The sequence below is a fragment of the Chlorocebus sabaeus genome, chromosome 8, assembly GCF_047675955.1.
Source record: "Chlorocebus sabaeus isolate Y175 chromosome 8, mChlSab1.0.hap1, whole genome shotgun sequence".
In the NCBI taxonomy this organism is placed as follows: domain Eukaryota; kingdom Metazoa; phylum Chordata; class Mammalia; order Primates; family Cercopithecidae; genus Chlorocebus; species Chlorocebus sabaeus.
In genome coordinates this window covers 123,858,038-123,876,290 of record NC_132911.1, presented here as the reverse complement: position 1 = coordinate 123,876,290, position 18,253 = coordinate 123,858,038, and the positions used below count along the sequence as shown (strand labels likewise).

Genomic DNA, 18,253 nt, shown 5'->3' with positions numbered 1-18,253 from the left:
GCAAGAAACCAGGTGTTTCATCTGCTTGTCTTTTTGGAATGTTTACATCAAGTGTTGAGTAAGACGTCCACATTAATGAACAATACAGCATCTGTCTCCTTCACCGTATCTTTTGGGAAAAGGTCTACCACTGAAAGGAGTCTAGCTCCATATAACCCTCTTTATCACCAAGAAAAAAAATAAATAATTACTATACTTACATAAATATATATTATACAAATATGTATTATTATTTATTATGTACTGTGCAAAAATGGATCCTTGGAGAAGTAATGTCACCTGAGAGCATCTTTATGACAATCATAGGTAACATTTACTGAGTACTTAACTATATGGCACCACTATTTTAAGGGCTTTATATTTATTTTAGTCTTCACAACTAGTACTTCCCAAATTTACTGTGCATAGGAATCACCTGGGGATCTTTTTAAAATTCAGATGCTGGTTGAAGAGGTTGAGGGTAGAGCTCGGTATTCTGTATTTCTAACAAGCTCTCAGGTAATGCCAATGCTGCTGATCCCAGATCAACCTTGAGGTGCAAATTCGTAGAAGACTCCACGGGGTGGGTACAAATATTGTTTGCTCATTGCATAGAAGAAACGTGAGGCACTGAGTGATCAACTTGCCTGAATCACACCACTTATAAGTGACAGAATCAAGTTTTGAATTCAAGCAATCCAGTTGCTGATCCCATCTTCATCTTCATAACAACCATGTAGCAGAGGCAGTTTCCCTACATGGTCTGTATTATTTTAGCTTATTATATTCGTGTAATAAAAATGTAAAATATGAGAAAGAAAAATTCAACTAAATGATGCTGAAAGATACTTCATTATTTAGACACTTAATTTAAAGCATCTTTAAATAATGAAGTATCTTTAGGCATCATTTAAGCATCAACTTTAAAATAAAGATGCTTAATCTAAAGCGTCCTTAAATAACTATTCATGATCAAAAAATGTGTTCATCTTATGCTTTTCCTACCTTATCACTTATTTTCACAATATCTACTTAGCCTTTATAATTTTAATGTATAATGCTGAATATTATTCTGTTGAGTTAATTAATCATAGTTTATTCAACTAGTCAAAACTATTGGACACTCAGGTGCATTGTATATTTAAGTTCCAATGAATCCAAGTATTCATTTCTATGTCTAAACAGAGAAAATAAAACTTGTTGACTGTCTGATAATTTGGTCTAAAAAGAACTAGAGCCAAGAGTCACTCTTTACTCTTTGGGGAACATTATTACCTTGATTAGATGGTAAGATTTTAAACGCTAAAGATTAAACAAAACAAAAAGCTTTCAAATAATCCCAACACAATGCTTGGCACTACATGTTTTTAGTTACCTATGCATGAAAAGTTGCTAATGCTCTACAAAACACAGTCAATTGTTTTTACCTGAAGCTGGAGTCACAAGAAGTTTGTAACCACCAAATTTCCCTCTTGGAGCCTTCCATGAAATCTGTATACTGTCATGAGATATTACATTATATCGTAACCTTGTGGGTGGAGCCACTGAAAAGGAAAAACAAAAATGATGTAAACATTGTAACATTTAAGCTTCTATTTGTTAAATCTTATATAAAGTCAAAGTAGTATAACCAAAATACACACAAAAGACTACATCAGCCTCAAAATATGTATTTTTTATATATATATGTTTTTTGAGACAGAGTCTCGCTCTATTGCCCGGGCTGGAGTGCAATGGCAGGATCTCAGCTCACTACAACCTCTGTCTCTTGGGTTCAAGCAATTCTCTGCCTCAGCCTCCCAAGTAGCTGGGATTACAGGCACGTGCCACTACGCCCAGCTAATTTTCTTGTATTTTTAGTAGAGACAGGGTTTCCATCTTGGCCAGGCTGGTCTTGAACTCCAGACCTCATGATCCACCCGCCTCGGCCTCCCAAAGTGCTGGGATTACATGCATGAGCCACCGTGCCTGGCCATAATATATATTATTTTTTAAACCCCATTAATGAACTGATCAGTTTGCAAGATAACACAAACCTAAGGGCATTTGTTTCTTACCCAAGGGATATCCATTTGTCAAACAGTAGTGACCTTATGACAAAGAACTAAGACCAACTGTTAGAATGTAATACTCTAGCCTAGTTTAATAATTGAAGCCAATTTTGTAAAATGCTTTCATTATGTTACAAGGATAAATTTTTCTCCTTGAAACATGTGAGCTTCTATAATCTACTCTACTGAGACCTGTTGTATGTCCTTAGGTTTTTCACTTTGGTAATTCAATATTTTTGATTGATTATATGATAATTTGAGAGTGCTATTATGGATATATTATGGTAATAAGACATTCATTTAAAAACATTGGAGAAAATGATTGTAAAGGCATTCAGGACCAAGTAAAAGATAATTATGTTTTATAAACTTGGATCTAGTTTTCAAGGATAGCTGATTTATATCTATCAGAAAGATACAAACCACATGGTCATGAATCAGCCCAGAATGTTTTATCTTTTCTGACAGTTTACAAAAATGAGTAGAGCCGTATTACTTTTTGTGTAGGTCATTCAAACTTCAAAACACATTTCTGGAACACTACACAAATGTTCCAGTATTTCAAAAAACGTAAGAAGGTTTTTATTACATACTCTCTAAATGAGTTTGTTAGAAAAGAAAAGTTAATACTTAATGGAAAAGTTAACCTTTTTTATCTACTTTTTTTTTTTTTTTTTTTTTGAGGCGGAGTCTTGCTCTGTCGCCCAGGCTGGAGTGCAGTGGCACTATCTCGGCTCACTGCAAGCTCCGCCTCCTGGGTTCACGCCATTCTCCTGCCTCAGCCTCCCGAGTAGCTGGGACTACAGGCGCCTGCCACCACGCCCGGCTAATTTTTTTTTGTATTTTTAGTAGAGATGGGGTTTCACCGTGTTAACCAGGATGGTCTCGATCTCCTGACCTCGTGATCCACCCATCTCGGCCTCCCAAAGTGCTGGGATTACAGGCTTGAGCCACCGCGCCCGGCCTTTTATCTACTTTTAAGCCCAGCCTCTCTTTCTCATTTAAAAAAAAAAAAAAACAGAGCATAGAGAAAAGAAACAAACTTTCTCCCACATAGGCATGGGGCAGAACACGGGATATGGATGTTAGTTTCATTCCCAGTTCTACCACTTAGCTAATAACCGTGAGCAGGTTATTGTTTCTTCCAAAACCTTAGTTTCTTTATTTTTAGAAAAGCTGATGGCAATACTTTTTGCAAAGGAGAGATGACAACCGTAAATAGGATAATGGATATCATGAATATAATAATAGGCGGTCAATAAATATTTTTCCCCTTTTCCCTACTTCATGTAATGATTCAGCTTAAAAGCTCACTTAATCTTCAAAACATACATTGCTATTCCAATTTGATAGATAAAGGAACCAAGGTGCAACTAAGGCACTTGCCCAAGTTCACATACTGGTGAAAGACAATCTCTGACCCCAGATGAAATGCACTGTTTCTTTGAAAGATGATTCATATTAAGAAGTCACCCTCGGCCAGGCGTGGTGGCTCATGCCTGTAATCCCAGCACTTTGGGAGGCAAAGACGGGTGGATCACCTGAGGTCAGGAGTTTGAGACCAGCCTGACCAAAATGGTGAAACCCCATCTCTACTAAAAATACAAAATTAGCCAGGTGTGGTGGCACACGCCTGTAGTCCCAGCTACTCGGGAGGCTGAGACAGGAGAATCAATTGAATCAGGGTGGTGGAGACTGCAGGGAGCTAAGATCAGGCTACTGCACTCCAGCCTGGATGAAAGAGAGCGAGACTCCATCTCAAAAAAAAAAAAAAAAAAAAAAAAAAGAAGTCACCCTTCATTGAGCTAGATGAATGAATAATTTACTACTCCACAAACCGAAACCAGATGAAATCTTCTGAAATCAGTAAGCACTGAAAGACACAATCTTAAGAATAGATTTTCTTTCTATTTGTCCTTTACTGTCTCTAAGTAGAGAATGCTAGCCATGCAGAATAAAAACATTAGCTTCCTGTTCTCAGTGTGACATGAATGGAAGAAATAGTCTACATTTCTCTGGCTAATGAGAAAACATAAATTTGTCATAAGAATAACTTTTTTCAAATGGAAGAGGAAGGTGCCTGAACCTAACATTTGAATGAACAGAAAAACTGTTACTATTTTGTTTAGTCATCAACTCGAGAAGAAAATTAATTAATTAATAGATTCTTATTACTTATGGAAGAAAATTAAAAGTAAGAATTTTAAAACGTTACAAAATATATGCAAGTTTCTGACTCAAATCAAGTCAGTGGACTAGTAAATGTCATTGTCCAAGTTTTTGCATGAATGAGCTGCTGAAAAAAAAGCTTCCTTGGGAACCATCAAGTGGAAAAGTACAAATAGGATGGAGGCTTCAATCTAGGAAATTCCAAGAGAGTCAATGATTCCATTAGCACTCCAGGTGTGTTGACATCTCAAAACAGCAAACAACATTCAGGATTCCTAGGTTAAAAAGTCTTAATTTTAATATCCATGCTACTATTCTTTAAATGTTGTCTGAATTTATAGCCCTCAACATCTTTTAGTCAATAGATAGGCTTCTAAACCTCCAGGAGAAAATGAGGGCAATGTGGACCATGTTCAGATAATCTGGATGGTATTCTAGAACCAAGAGAGGCATCGGCTTCCATTCGATTGCTCAAGAAAACAAAGTGCAAAACCATTGAAGCAAATGCAACAACCAAATCCATCAATACTCAACTCTTTTATTAATTTACAAGTGATTAAACTGTCTACAGTCCCATTACAACTGCCAGGCAAAAGCAATATCATTATTACCTTTTATCAACAGACCACATCTATTGTCTATAGAAGCATAAATACCCTCACAGTCATTAAAAGGAAATCTTAGTTAAACATAACGTTCACATTTTCTTTAGGTTTTTGCCTTTAGGGTAAAAAAATATTGGAAAGAAGAAATGCTAGTTAACAAAGAAAGAGGCCTAAGGTCACACCTGTGGATTTCAAAGTTAGCTTTTTTCCCCCTCTTAGAAGGCACTGGGACTGGAACCAAAGCAAGGGCAGCATGATTGACAGAAATGCTGTAAGTGCCGTGCAGAAATAATTGCTCTTACCTCATGGAACAAACCTTTGTGTACATTTTATATCAGACCCATGATTTTTCTGTTTGCAAGCATAAAGGAAGTACTTTTTTTAAACATATGCTTAACTTCCATTAATAATTATAAATGCTTGCATGAACTTGACTCAAAATTTATGTCAGTTCAAATCCTAATCTTTTCAAAAAGACAAACATCAAGTGTAAAGTTTGATTTCCAGCACACACCAAGAGCCCAAAGGAAACCAACAGATTCATCTTTTGCATGGTGAAGTGTAAAGGATGAGATTGCACATGAAATTAGGCCTGATATAAGATCTGTGAATACATAAACATCATCCCAAAGGGAGACTGAGGGGGAAGACTGAGGAGTGGCTACCCGTTATCTTCCACTCCACTGCAGGGTTAGGCTTGTCACTGAAAGTGTAGAGGCATTTTTGTTCTGCTGTGCTGTGCTGTGCTTTGTTTGTGAAGGAAGATTTTCTTTAAGCTCAAAGAATACCACTGCAACCATTCCCATAGAGGCTCATAGGCAGGAAAGAAATGTTTAAGTCATGCCATTGAAGTCTCACTGTTATCAAGCATTTAGGAAATTCTATTTCATAATCTATTTATTAAAGGGTTGACTTTTGGCTGTCCCTTTCTTCCTTCCTTCTTTCCTTTCTTCTCATCTGAATTTGAACGCTTACGGTTTTGTCAAGTGACCCTCTACGTAAAGACACTTATTTTAATAAAATGTTCACATTTGTTTATTAAAACGCTAGTTTTTACACAGGGACACTGAAATGGACATCTTGTATTCTTCCCTACCCTTAATCGCATCTCCTCTTCCTTATATGACAGCATCCTGGTTTTCTTCCAAGGAACAACACCGCCTCCCCCCACTGCATAGGGCCAGCTATCCTCCCCTGGCTAAAGGCTGGGAAAAATCACTCAAACCAGGTCAAGCAGACTCTCCCAAGAATCTGAAACTTGACTCCAGTGATGCAAGGATGGAAAATAGTTCCAGTCATTCCAATGACATGCCCTAAGGAAAATGGTCACTAGTTTCTACAGACTGTATCCCAGAGGGTTTCCCAGATTCCTGTCCTTTTCAAAGCTTGATTATTTACTTTTACTTTGATTATATGAGCTACTGCATTACCTACTAGTGAATACATTTTTGCTTAGTTGACCAGAGAAAATTTATTTTATTTGCAACCAAAAATGTCTGGCTGATAAAGACAATGCAGCATGAAATCACACTGAGAGTTTTTACCTCTTTAAAACATATTTTAGGGTGCTAAGTTGATAGGGCAACCAATTATATTTATTTTTAAAAGACTTTTAAACAGCAGAGAAGTATTTGGCTATTTTTCCAAGTAATCTAAAAAAAAAATTGTTTTTAGATTATTGGTGGGGTGCAGTGGCTCACGTCTGTAACCCAGCACTTTGGGAGGCCAGGGCAGACAGATTCATTGAGCCCAGGAGTTTGAAACCAGCCTGGGCAACATGGCAAAACCCCATCTCTAAAAAATAAATACAAAAATCAGTTGAGCGTGGTTGTATGCACCTATGGTCCCAGCTACTCAGGAGGCTGAGGTAGGAGGATCACTTGAGCCCAGGACGTGGAGGCCATGATCGCACCACTGCACTCCAGCCTGGGCGACATAGCAAGACTCTGGCTCAAAAAAATAAAATAAAATACAAAAACTTTAGCTTTTTATGTTAGTCATTTTTTCATTTAAATGTGCTGCCTAAATGTTCTATAAATCAGAGCAATAAAATTTTGAGAGACTTTTACTGTAGGATATGCTACAGGGATATTTTTTTAATGTGGTTTAGAACCTCATATGTTGTAATTTCATAATCCATTATAAAGATGCTGAAGACAGCAGTAAGGAAAACATTCTCAACTTTTTAAATGTGTTTGGCTACTAACAACAGCAAGAAATACGTGTCAACGTGTGAACACAGAGGTCTTTATAAAGTTAAAGGTAGCCCCTATGCAAAGTCTCCAATTTTCCATGTGTTGAGGTTTTTAAATGACAGTTATTTTACCTTCAGTGGCTCCTTCCTGTAACTGTCCAAAACAAACATCACTAGAACCAGGTACATATTTACTGTGAAACTCTAAGAAAGTGTGGATCCCATCACTCTGTTATTGCTGTACACATTTTTCTCCTACAGCCTCATATTACTTTTTCTGTACTATAGTTCATTTAACAACTTGTCTTGAAAAGAAGATGTTGGAATAATCCAGGTACAAACAGTTATTTGAGGCCAGGCGCGGTGGCTCACGCCTGTAATCCCAGCACTTTGGGAGGCCAAGGCGGGCAGAGCACAAGGTTAGAAGTTCGAGACCAGCCTGGCCAATATGGTGAAACTCCGCCGCTACTAAAAATACAAAAATTAGCCGGGCATGGTGGTGGCAGGAGAATCGCTTGAACCCGGGAGGCAGAGGTTGCAATGAGCTGAGATCGGGCCACTGCACTCCAGCCTGGGAGACAGAGCGAGACTCTGTCTCAAAAACAAAACAAAACAAAACAAAACAAAACAGTTATTTGAGCCAATGTAGGTTCACAGGTCCTGGAGAGGAACATTTTCCATAAAATATTCCATGGAGAGACTAAATGGATAAGCAATTTAAGGAGCAAGAATTAATTTCCTGTATTTTTTTTTTTTTTTTTTTTGAGACAGAGTCTCGCTCTGTAGCCCAGGCTGGAGTGCAGTGACGCGATCTTGGCTCACTGCAAGCTCTGCCTCCCAGGTTCACGCCATTCTCCTGCCTCAGCCTCCCCAGTAGTTGGGACCACAGGCGCCCGCCACCACGCCCGGCTAATTTTTTTTGTATTTCTAGTAGAGACGGGGTTTCACCGTGTTAGCCAGGCTGGTCTCCATCTCCTGACCTCGTGATCTGCCCGCCTCGGCCTCCCAAAGTGCCGGGATTACAGACATGAGCCATCCTGTATATCTTTTAATACTAGCTGTATTCATTGTTTATTGTTACTGTAATAAATTTCAAAACCTTAGTGGCTTAAAACAACAGACATGTATTATCTTACAGTTCTAAGGGTCAGAAGTTTGAAATCAATCTCACCGGGCTAAAAGGATGGTGTTGGAAGGGCTGAATTTCTTTTTGTGGGGGAGAATCACTCAATCATTGTCTGGCCTTTTCTAGCTTCTAGAGGCTTCCCACATTCCTTGACTTGTGGCCTCTTTCCATCTTCAAAGCCAGCAGTACCCAGTCAAGTTTTTCTCACCTGGCCACTGACACTGGCTGCCCTGTCTCCCTCTTCCATATTTAAAGCTTTTTGCTTTACATTGGGCCCACCCAGATAATCCAGGCTAACCTCCCTATTTTAAGGTCAACTGATTAACAAACTTAATTCAATCTGACATCTTAATTCCCCCTTGCCATATAACATATTCACAAGTTCTGAAAATTCATATGTCAACATCTTTGCAGGCACATTATTCTACCTACCACACTGACTTTGTTTTTCTTTTTCTTTTTTCTTTTTTTTTTTTTGAGATGGAGTCTCACTCTGTCGCCTAGGCTGGAGTGCAGTGCGCAATCTCAGTTCACTGCAACCTCCGCCTCCTGGGTTCAAGCCATTCTCATGCCTCAGCCTCCTGAGCAGCTGGGACTACAGGCACGCACCACCGTGCCTGGCTAATTTTTTGTATTTTTAGTAGAGACAGGGTTTCACCATATTGGCCGGACTGGTCTCAAACTCCTGACCTCATGATCCACCTGCCTCAGCCTCCCAAAGTGCTGGGATTATAGACATGATAAAAGTCCGGTGGCTCATGTCTATATGGCTTTGCAAATTAATGACAAATTTGGCCAACCCACAGAAACTCACTACTAAATTTGCTTTAAAACAGAAAATCAATCCAGTAAAGCAATTCATATTCTTTATTCCTTGCTCAAAATCAGTCACGTAAATAAGAGGTGTCATGGTGGGAATAAGATGAGGTTTCTCAAAAGTCTCACATATTTTCCTAATCACCAAAACCAAAGACCTCTAAAGCTTTTCTTATTGAGGTTTCCTCCAGGGTGCAGCCACCATCTTCCTTCTTGAAAATTTCTCCAGCCTTCATTTATCATCCACTACATTCCCCTGACTCTCCTTATAATTGATGTTGGATTTTTTTTTTTGACTCTTTAAATCAGTCATTTTTCTTCTATTGAACTCTATTGATGTTTGGCTGACTTCATCCTCACTTCTTTCCACTTTGATATCCCCCCCTAATTGTACTTCTAAGGCTTCAAAAATCCCTATAAGTGAATTCCCAAATAAAATACAATTCAAATATAATCTCCTGCCTTGATCTTTTTTCCCTAAACTCCAGACCACCAACTGCCTACCAGACACCTCCACCCGAATGTCCCACAGACACCGTAAGCTCCATATGTTTGTCTAAAATTGAACTTACTGTCTTCTACTTGTTTAAACTCTTCAACAGATGTCTACCATGACTGAAACATTGCTCTGTACTAGAGATACAGACACTAAAGGGAGAACGATTGGCTTTTATGAGTTGAGGTAAATAAACAACTACAATGCAAAGATATAGAAGCAGTAATGACACAGGGGTCAAGATGAAAGGCCCCATCTGCTCAGGTCTCCATCAAGAAACTTGATTCATCTTCAATATTTCCCTGTCATTTGTCTGTCTCCACTTTTAATCAGCAGACAACTTTTATCTAGTGTACTCCTTAAAGGATTCTTAGATGCATTCTCTCTACTCACATTGCCTACTTCCAGCCTTCAACACCTATTTCATGGACAATTTAATATATTTTAACGATTTCTCATACCTTGTTTGTTCCTATCCCTCAAGCCCCCATGAGTCACAAATATGAGAATCATCGATATTGCTATCAGAGTGTTTTTCTCAAAAACAGAGTTGTTTAAAATCTTCCATAATCTGGCTTCAATCTATCTTTCCATCTTTGTCTTTGCCCCACTTCACCCCCAACATAACTTATATTGCAATTTATTTGCTTACAGCCCTGTCTCCCTAGTAGACGGTAACCTGGTTGAAGGCAATAAATAAATAAATAAATAAGTCTTATTTAGCTTTGTATCTTGAACTTGACACACAGAATGTGCCCCATAAGTGTTCACTTAAAACAGAATTTGGTGGCTGGGCACGGTGGTTCACGCCTATAATCCCAGCACTTTCGGAGGCCAAGCAGCGTGGATCACTTGAGGTCAGGAGTTCGAGACCAGCCTGACCAACATGGTGAAACCCCCTCTCTACTAAAAATACAGAATTAGCTGGGCTTCATGGCGCATGTCTGTAATCCCAGCTACTTGGGAGGCTGGGGCAGAAGAATCGCTTGAATGCAGGAGGCGGAGGTTGCAGTGATCTGAGACTGTGCCATTTGCCATTGCACTCCAGCCTGGGCAACAAGAGCAAAACTCCGTCTCAAAAAAAAAAGCACACAAAAAGAGAAACAGAATTTGGCTAACAATGTTCATCCAGTAGACAGCATCCTTGAAAGTATCCCATAAGAGCTATATATGATTATATGATCAGTTATTCCATGAATGACCACTTCTGAATTATGCTAGACTGAGACAGAAACTCTGGAGGGCTTAGCAACTTGCCCGCCCTCTGTTTCTAAGGATCTATGTCTTGTATCCTGGAGTTTAGAAGATCAAGATCAGTGATCTAGAATTTCCTAATTGCCACAGCTGAAATCATTCTTTCATCAACGTAAATAACATAAGCAGAATGTGTCTACCAAACTGCCTGCTGTGTGTTCAATGAAGTAGTTGGAAATACAGTTCCTTAACCCCAGGTGTATAACAGCAATGTGTGGATGCAAAAAGTCAAGTTCCATTCCTTTCCAAACAGGTATGCCTCCCTTTAAAGAAACAGTGTGTGGTGGTTCATGCATTGATCTTTTCTACAACCCTCAATGCCAAACATTAGACATTAGCATTCCTAAAATCACTTTACCACACTTACACTTCCTTGCTGAGCTGATAACATTTCATCACCAACACTTCAGTCTCTGTAGATTTCTGTGTTTGTCTAATAATATCACTTTGCACAGTTATGCATATTTACTTCAGAAGTTAGCCCATTTTTTTTCAGATAAATATTTTTGGCTTTGCGGGACACATGGTCTCTGTCATGACTATTTAATTTTATCACTGTGGCATGAAAGTAGCCACAGACAATATGCAAACAAATGTGCATGACGTCCTCCAATAAAACTTTATTTATAAAAACAGGCAGTGGACCAGATTTGGCCCACAGGTAGTAGTTTTTCAGCCCTAGACTTACTTTATAAAAATGAACAGAAATCAAAAATAAAAGTTCCCGCCGGGTGCAGTGACTCACGCCTGTAATCTCAGCACTTCGGGAGGCCCAGGCGGGTGGATCACGAGGTCAGGAGATCAAGACCATCCTGACTAACACAGTGAAACCCCATCTCTACTAAAAATACAAAAAAAGTAGCCGGGCGTGGTGGCGGGCGCCTGTAGTCCCAGCTACTCGGGAGGCTGAGGCAGGAGAATGGCCTGAACCCGGGAGGCGGAGCTTGCAGTGAGCCGAGATCGCGCCACTGCACTCCAGCCTGGGCGACAAAGTGAGACTGTCTCAAAATAAATAAATAAATAAATAAATAAAATAAAAGTCCCCATCCCAGGAATGCAAAGAGTAGATTTCACACATTAAGTTTAATTAAAACAAAGCTAGAAATCATTAGGAATGCCTGAAATGGCATATTGGCAGGCTCTGTCAGGCCCTTATAACATTCAGACTATGTGCTCGGTTTTTAAGAAAAGGAGCAAAATCAAGGACCAGGTATGTAGTGATAGAAATCTCCTGTACACTATGTAAGAGACAAGACATGATTAGGATACATACACACTCACATTACAGTTCTTTATTAACAGAGCTGTAAAAATAGGGCTCTATTCATAAAGCAATTTAACTAATACAGCATTATTAATATAGCTGATATTGCAACATAAAAATTTGACTTTCACTGGTTAAACTTGCACAGGCTTTTCAGAAGCACTTTAAGAATAGGCCGGGCATAGTGACTTGCACCTGTAATCCCAGCACTTTGGGAGGCTGAGGCAGGCAGGTCACGAGATCAGGAGTTCGAGAGCAGGTTGGCCAATATGGTGAAACCCTGTCTCTACTAAAAATACAAAAATTATCCGGGCATGGTGGTGCATGCCTCTAGTCCCAGCTACTTGGGAGGCTGAGGTAGGAAAATCGCTTGAACCTGAGAGGAGGAGGTTGCAGTGAGCCGGGATCGCATCTGGGCGACAGAGCAAGACTCTTTCAAAAAAAAAAAAAAGAATGACCTGTTTAACCAATTGCCACAAAATCACTATGCTCAGTCGCTGGTGAGGTTGTAATCCTCATCAAAGATGTGTATATTCCTACAGTGCAAACAGTTGGTAAAACTCAGTAAAAGCCAATATATTGTTAGGATAAATAAAATAAGAATGATAGTCAGAAACAAGAAGGCTAGAGTCCCAGACCCTACTGATTCTCAAAGTTTTCAATTACCTTGACCTTGGACGATGGTGCAGAAATAAACAATTGCCAAAAAAGGTGGAAGCAACCAGTACCGCATCTTGCACTGAAAAATCTTCATTTTACTTTCTGCTTTTTACATGGGATGTAGCAGCCACCTAGAAACAGAGAGATAGGGGACATTTTTGAGAAGGCTGAAAATAAAGTATATGTAATCATTTAGGACAGGCAAATAAGCTAACGTGGATTACTATTGTCAGGAAGTAATTAATTCCCTAGAGCATTATGCATTTCACTCTAAAATACAAACTGATGAAGAAAAGACTTTTTAGAAGATGCTGTAAATGGAGAGAATGATTTGAAATATTTGGGAGAGAGCTTCAGAATGTACTTTGTGACTCTTCCCTATGGACATAAATTGCATACTGAATTTCCCAAATGGATAAATTTCATAATTTTACCTGAAATTAGCATTATCATCAATCCCAATGTCCTTGCCAGTGTTCCTCCCATATTTATCACATAAAGTTCACATAAACTCCTACTGTTGCCTTATATTGCCTACAAAGGACAAATATATAGGACCTTTCTACTGGTGATCCAAGAGAACTTGAAAAACCACTTTGTACTAATATTAAAAGACTGCAGTACTCAGACTTCCCTTCATTGGGTTGAATAACCCCTAATCCTTTCATCTTTTCTCATAGTTCTTCTTTTTCCTAACATAAGTGAATATAAAACTCTTCCAAATTGTTCATTTCCATTGGGATATAAATGAAAGAAGAGCTACAAGCAAAAGACAGAAAGGAAGATAAATGGAAGACAAGAAAACGAAGAAAAAAGAAAGGGTATAATTATTATATATCCATAATAATTAATAATAAAAATTTTAACATTAAAAAACTTATAGAAAAAGAAAGGAAAGAAAGAGAAAGGAAAGAAGGAGGGAGAAAGGGAGAGGGGCAGAAATGGAGGGTGAAAAACAATGAATGTTTGGTATTACTTTAAAAGACGATTCTACAAATTATAGATTATAATTCTATTAATAGGTCATTACAGAGGAGAAATTCTGAAGTCTTTCCCTCAGAGATTAAGAAAATATCTCCAAAGTTTTCTTCTACTCAAGGCATATTTTTAATTCATTTTTTTCATTAATATATTCATTCATTCATTTCCCAATATCATCCCACAAAGGATCTGAAGCAACTAAATAATAAATGAACCTAATGGATAAGATAAGAGTGCCAGATTTAACATATAAAATACAGGACTATAGTTAAATTTTAATTTGAGATAAACAGCAAATAATTTTTTAATGTTAGTATGTTCTATGCAATAGTTGAAAAATACTATTTTTAAAAAATCATTGTTTATCCGAAATTAAAATTTAACTGAGTGTCATATATTTGATACAGCAATCCTAATATAAGGGGAAATTTTGGTGATAAAACAATAAAGTAATGAGCTAAATGAGCACAGAGAAAATGGATCTGGTCCTGTATAACTGGTAAAGGTAACCATGAATTTGGCTCCAAATTTATGAATTAGCAGCTAAAGCAAGAAGGAAGCATAATAAGCTTTAAGGCTTACTATATTTTTAGATTAACTAAACCATATTTTTCAGGAGATACGTAGCTTTTTCTGACACCAAAAGCTGAGTAGAATATTTCCCATGGTTCACGCCAAAAAGTCATCTTACTTTATTCACCATAAAATGTATTGAGCCCTTGCTATATGTAAAGACTACTCTAAGTACACATATGAATTCCTTTAATCCTCACAGCAACTCTTTGAAGTAGGCACAATTCTACTACATATTCCCGATGGACAACAAGGCACAGAGAAGTTGCCCAAGTCACAAAGCTAGTGAGTAGAGCCAGGATTTTAACCACAAAGGCACAATCAGACATGGTAGAAGCATCTTATGAAAACATTTCTACAAGATCAGGCTTCACATCACTTTCTTTCCACTTTAGAAATACCTTGTTCTTCTTACAAAAACAAAGAGTTTTAATAGTGAAAAATTCAGACTACAACAAAGTACAACAAAAAGAATACACCTTTTGTTATTATTTCCTAGTTCAAGTGTACTCTGATGACAGTAAATGCCCTTTTACTTTATATATATATAGTGGTATCACAACTTTTTTACCTACCTTTCTTTGGAAATACAGGTTGTTTCCAAATTTGCTTTATACATATAACACTACGATGAATATCCTAATTCACATCTCTTTTAATACATAATTTATTTACTTTGGCTAAATTCCCAATTGTGAAACTGTTAGGCAAAACAAGATGCGTTGTTTGTTTGTTTTGAGACAGAGTCCTATTCTTGTCCCCAGGGCTTTTGCTCACTGCAACCTTTGCCTCCCGGGTTCAAGCGATTCTCCTGCCTCAGCCTCCCAAGCAGCTGGGATTACAGGCATGTGCTATTACGCCCAGCTAATTTTTGTATTTTTAGTAGAGACGGGGTTTCACCATGTTGCCCATGCTGGTCTCAAACTCCTGACCTCAGGTGATCCACCCACTTCGGCCTCCCAAAGTGCCGGGATTACAGGCCTGAGCCACCTTGCCCAGCCCAAGATGCATGTTTTTAAGGTTTTTCAAATATAGGTACACAATGCTCTACAGAAAATAACACTGATTTCCACTTCCACCTGCATCTCATATGAGTACCAGGTCACATCAATTCCACCATCACAGAGGTTGTTTTCAATATATTCTAATTTTATAGGTAAAATGGGATTAGCATCTTAATCAGATTTTTTCACAACCAGTAAAATGTGACATTTGGTGTTTGTTGGCTATTTAAATTTTTTAAACAAAATACCTGTTCATGACCTTTACCCATTTTCTTATTGATCTACAATAACTCTTTATATGTTAATTTTAACTCATATATATTTAGTAATTTTCCAGTTTGTTTTTTGCCTGACAATTTCATTTATTGGGTTAAGAATTTTTTTTAAAGTTCAGAAATCTGACTTGATCTTTTTCTTTATGGTTTCTAATTCAGTGTCATGGGTAAAATGGCCTTTCTTACCCCAAAGTATATTTCTAGTTAACTTTTTAGTTTCTATTATTAATGGACTCTTTCCAATACTGTTATCTGACAGATTTGTTTTTAATATAGAAAAGATATTGATTTTTTATATTAATGGACCACCATTCTGAATTTTTGCTACCTTTATATTTTTTCAGTTTAATCTCTTGGATTTTCCAAGTTGACAGCTGCATTGTTTGCAACCAATGTGTTTTTTTCTTACTGTATAGGTTAGTAGTTTAAAAACAATTATTTTACTAGGGATGCCTGAAATATTTTACCATTAAGAATATTAATGGTAGTTGAGTTCAGATGTGTTATGTTAAACTTTTAAAACTTCTTGTCTTTTTACTAAGAATATTTTTTTCAATCAAGAATCGATGCTGAACCTTGCCTTTATGACAATTCATTCATTGGAATGTCCATATTTTCATCCTGACCTCTCAGTGTAATTAACTATTTTGATATGTCTAGTATTAATCTATCTTTGCAATATAGAAATAAGTCCTACCTATTAATGGCAATATTGCTTTTTTAAAAACATTAATGTAATCATAATGGCTTTGGCTTTCAGGCCAAGCCATTTTTAAATAGAGATAGTAATGACATATCATTCTTTAAATAAGATCCCATTAATAATGATACTTCATTTGCGCTACTGGTTTTTCATATTCTTGAACAACGAGAGAGACAGCTCAAGACTGTTTCTGTCCAACTCCTAAGAAACTAATCAAGTGCAAACATTCTTTGTTATATGCTGATCATTTATCAAAATGTGTTAAGCTTTAAATTCCTATAATTTTCTCTACTATAGATATATGTCTCCAGTGGCAACAATAAAAACACATCAATTGACATTTCCTAATTGCAAATCAAAACTGGGTATGACTGATTACAGGACTCAAAAGAATATTAATTCTTCTTGAGGGATAAGAATGAGAATACTATTCTAGGTGTCATTTATCCCTAAATGGAAGAGTATGGGTATTTTAAAAATTATTATTACAATGATATTTTAAGTCACATTACATTTATCTAGTATCTCCATACTATTACCATTTCAAGATCTTTGATAATGAAATGTCCGGATAAAATTCTCACCATGACAGGGATTATACCTAGCAAAGTACAAGCTGTCTCTTAGGTTACAAAGCTCGGAGACTCTGATCCCCTTGAATGCTTTAAAAAATACTCCATATTGCTTATTTAAATTCCAAGTTTTTTTGTTTTTGTTTTTGTTTTTGTTTTTTGAGATGGAGTCTCACTCTGTCGCCCAGGCTGGAGTGCAGTGGTGCGATCTCCGCCCACTGCAACCTCTGCCTCCTGGGTTCAAGCAATTCTCCTGCCTCAGCCTCCCGAGTAGCTGAGATTACAGACATGTGCCACCACGTCTGGCTAATTTTTTTTTTTTTTTTTTTTTTTTTTTAGAAGAGACAGAGTTTTCACCATGTTGGCCAGGATGGTTCCAAACTCCTGACCTTGTGATCCACCCGCCTCGGCCTCCCAAAGTGCTGGGTTTACAGGCGTGAGCCACCGTGCCTGGCCAATCCCAAGTATTTTTTAGTTGCTATTATGCTACTTCCCCCAGTCCTGAATGCTGTTCTTTTGAGAGATACTGCACTAGTCTGTTCTTTGAAACAACATCTATAATCTGGTAACGCATATGCCAATCAGGCTTTAGACTGGAGGTAGGTCTGAAGATTTTAAAACAATCCTGTTTGCATCCTTTCAGTCTGGAGAGTATGAAGGAAAAACTGTATCAAGTGGGATGTTGGGTTCTATAACTCCTACAGTCATTCAATTCTGTGAATGGAATGAGTGGGGTAGATTAATACAGCCTTCAGGTAGTAGCTTTAAGCGCAAAAGCCTCTGATGAATGCAGCAAAGCAAAGTTGTATAAACTTTCAAAGTAATATGACTCATGTAGTTAAATCTCTGATACTTGGGTTTTATTTCAGAATAATATGGTATATCTAAAGGAATAAATTAATTATATTTCCTTCAAGCAACTATTCATAAAAAAATGTTGACAACTAAGCTTTTTTTAAATATCCAATCACAGTCTAGTATACAACTCTTTCATGTTGCCACTAAAAGAGAGGCCCATATACTTTGATCATTATACAAATATTCAAGTTAAGGTCCTGCAATAAAAATTAAAGAATGTACTAATTTGTGCTTAGGGGTCCAAAATATATCTTCCCCTAGCAGCCTATGACCAAAATGCTAATTAGTAAAGAATATGTTCTTAGATTAACACATTCACATACTGGAAATTCCTTAAAATTCCTAATGGAATAGGCAATACATTCAGTGTATATGCTAAAAGAACAGTCAACATATTAAGTGACTACCATCTACACAGCATTATAGCCTGGATTAATTTGTCAGGACACAGAAGACATTAGGAAAATGGTTAGTAAATGTTGATGAAATATAGGAGGAAAAGCCCCAGGGTATACATAAAACCCTAACCCTACAAAGTCAAGTAAAACAAGATTAGTGGATTATCCAAACCGAGTATAAGCAGCTCTTCTGTAGACAGAAGGCATGAGTGCAGGGGAATTTGAAAAGATATGGCAGCAGGCTTCAGCCTTATCAAATCAAAACATTCAGCAAA

At 37.5% G+C, this 18,253-nt stretch overlaps 1 protein-coding gene across 3 annotated transcripts in view; it reads right to left on the bottom strand.

The window, feature by feature from the left end:
• The window catches only part of COL14A1 (collagen type XIV alpha 1 chain), a 251,894-nt gene that overhangs the window by 216,516 nt on the left and 17,125 nt on the right, over nucleotides 1–18,253 (bottom strand). For all 3 annotated transcript variants that reach the window (XM_008001445.3, XM_008001446.3, XM_008001447.3), the window contains exons 2-3: nucleotides 12,621–12,745; nucleotides 1,407–1,523 (exon numbers count right to left, since the gene is read on the bottom strand). In XM_008001445.3, the coding sequence (XP_007999636.3) occupies nucleotides 1,407–1,523; nucleotides 12,621–12,708 (205 nt within the window). In that variant the 5' untranslated portion in view covers nucleotides 12,709–12,745. The remainder of the gene's footprint in view (nucleotides 1–1,406; nucleotides 1,524–12,620; nucleotides 12,746–18,253) is intronic.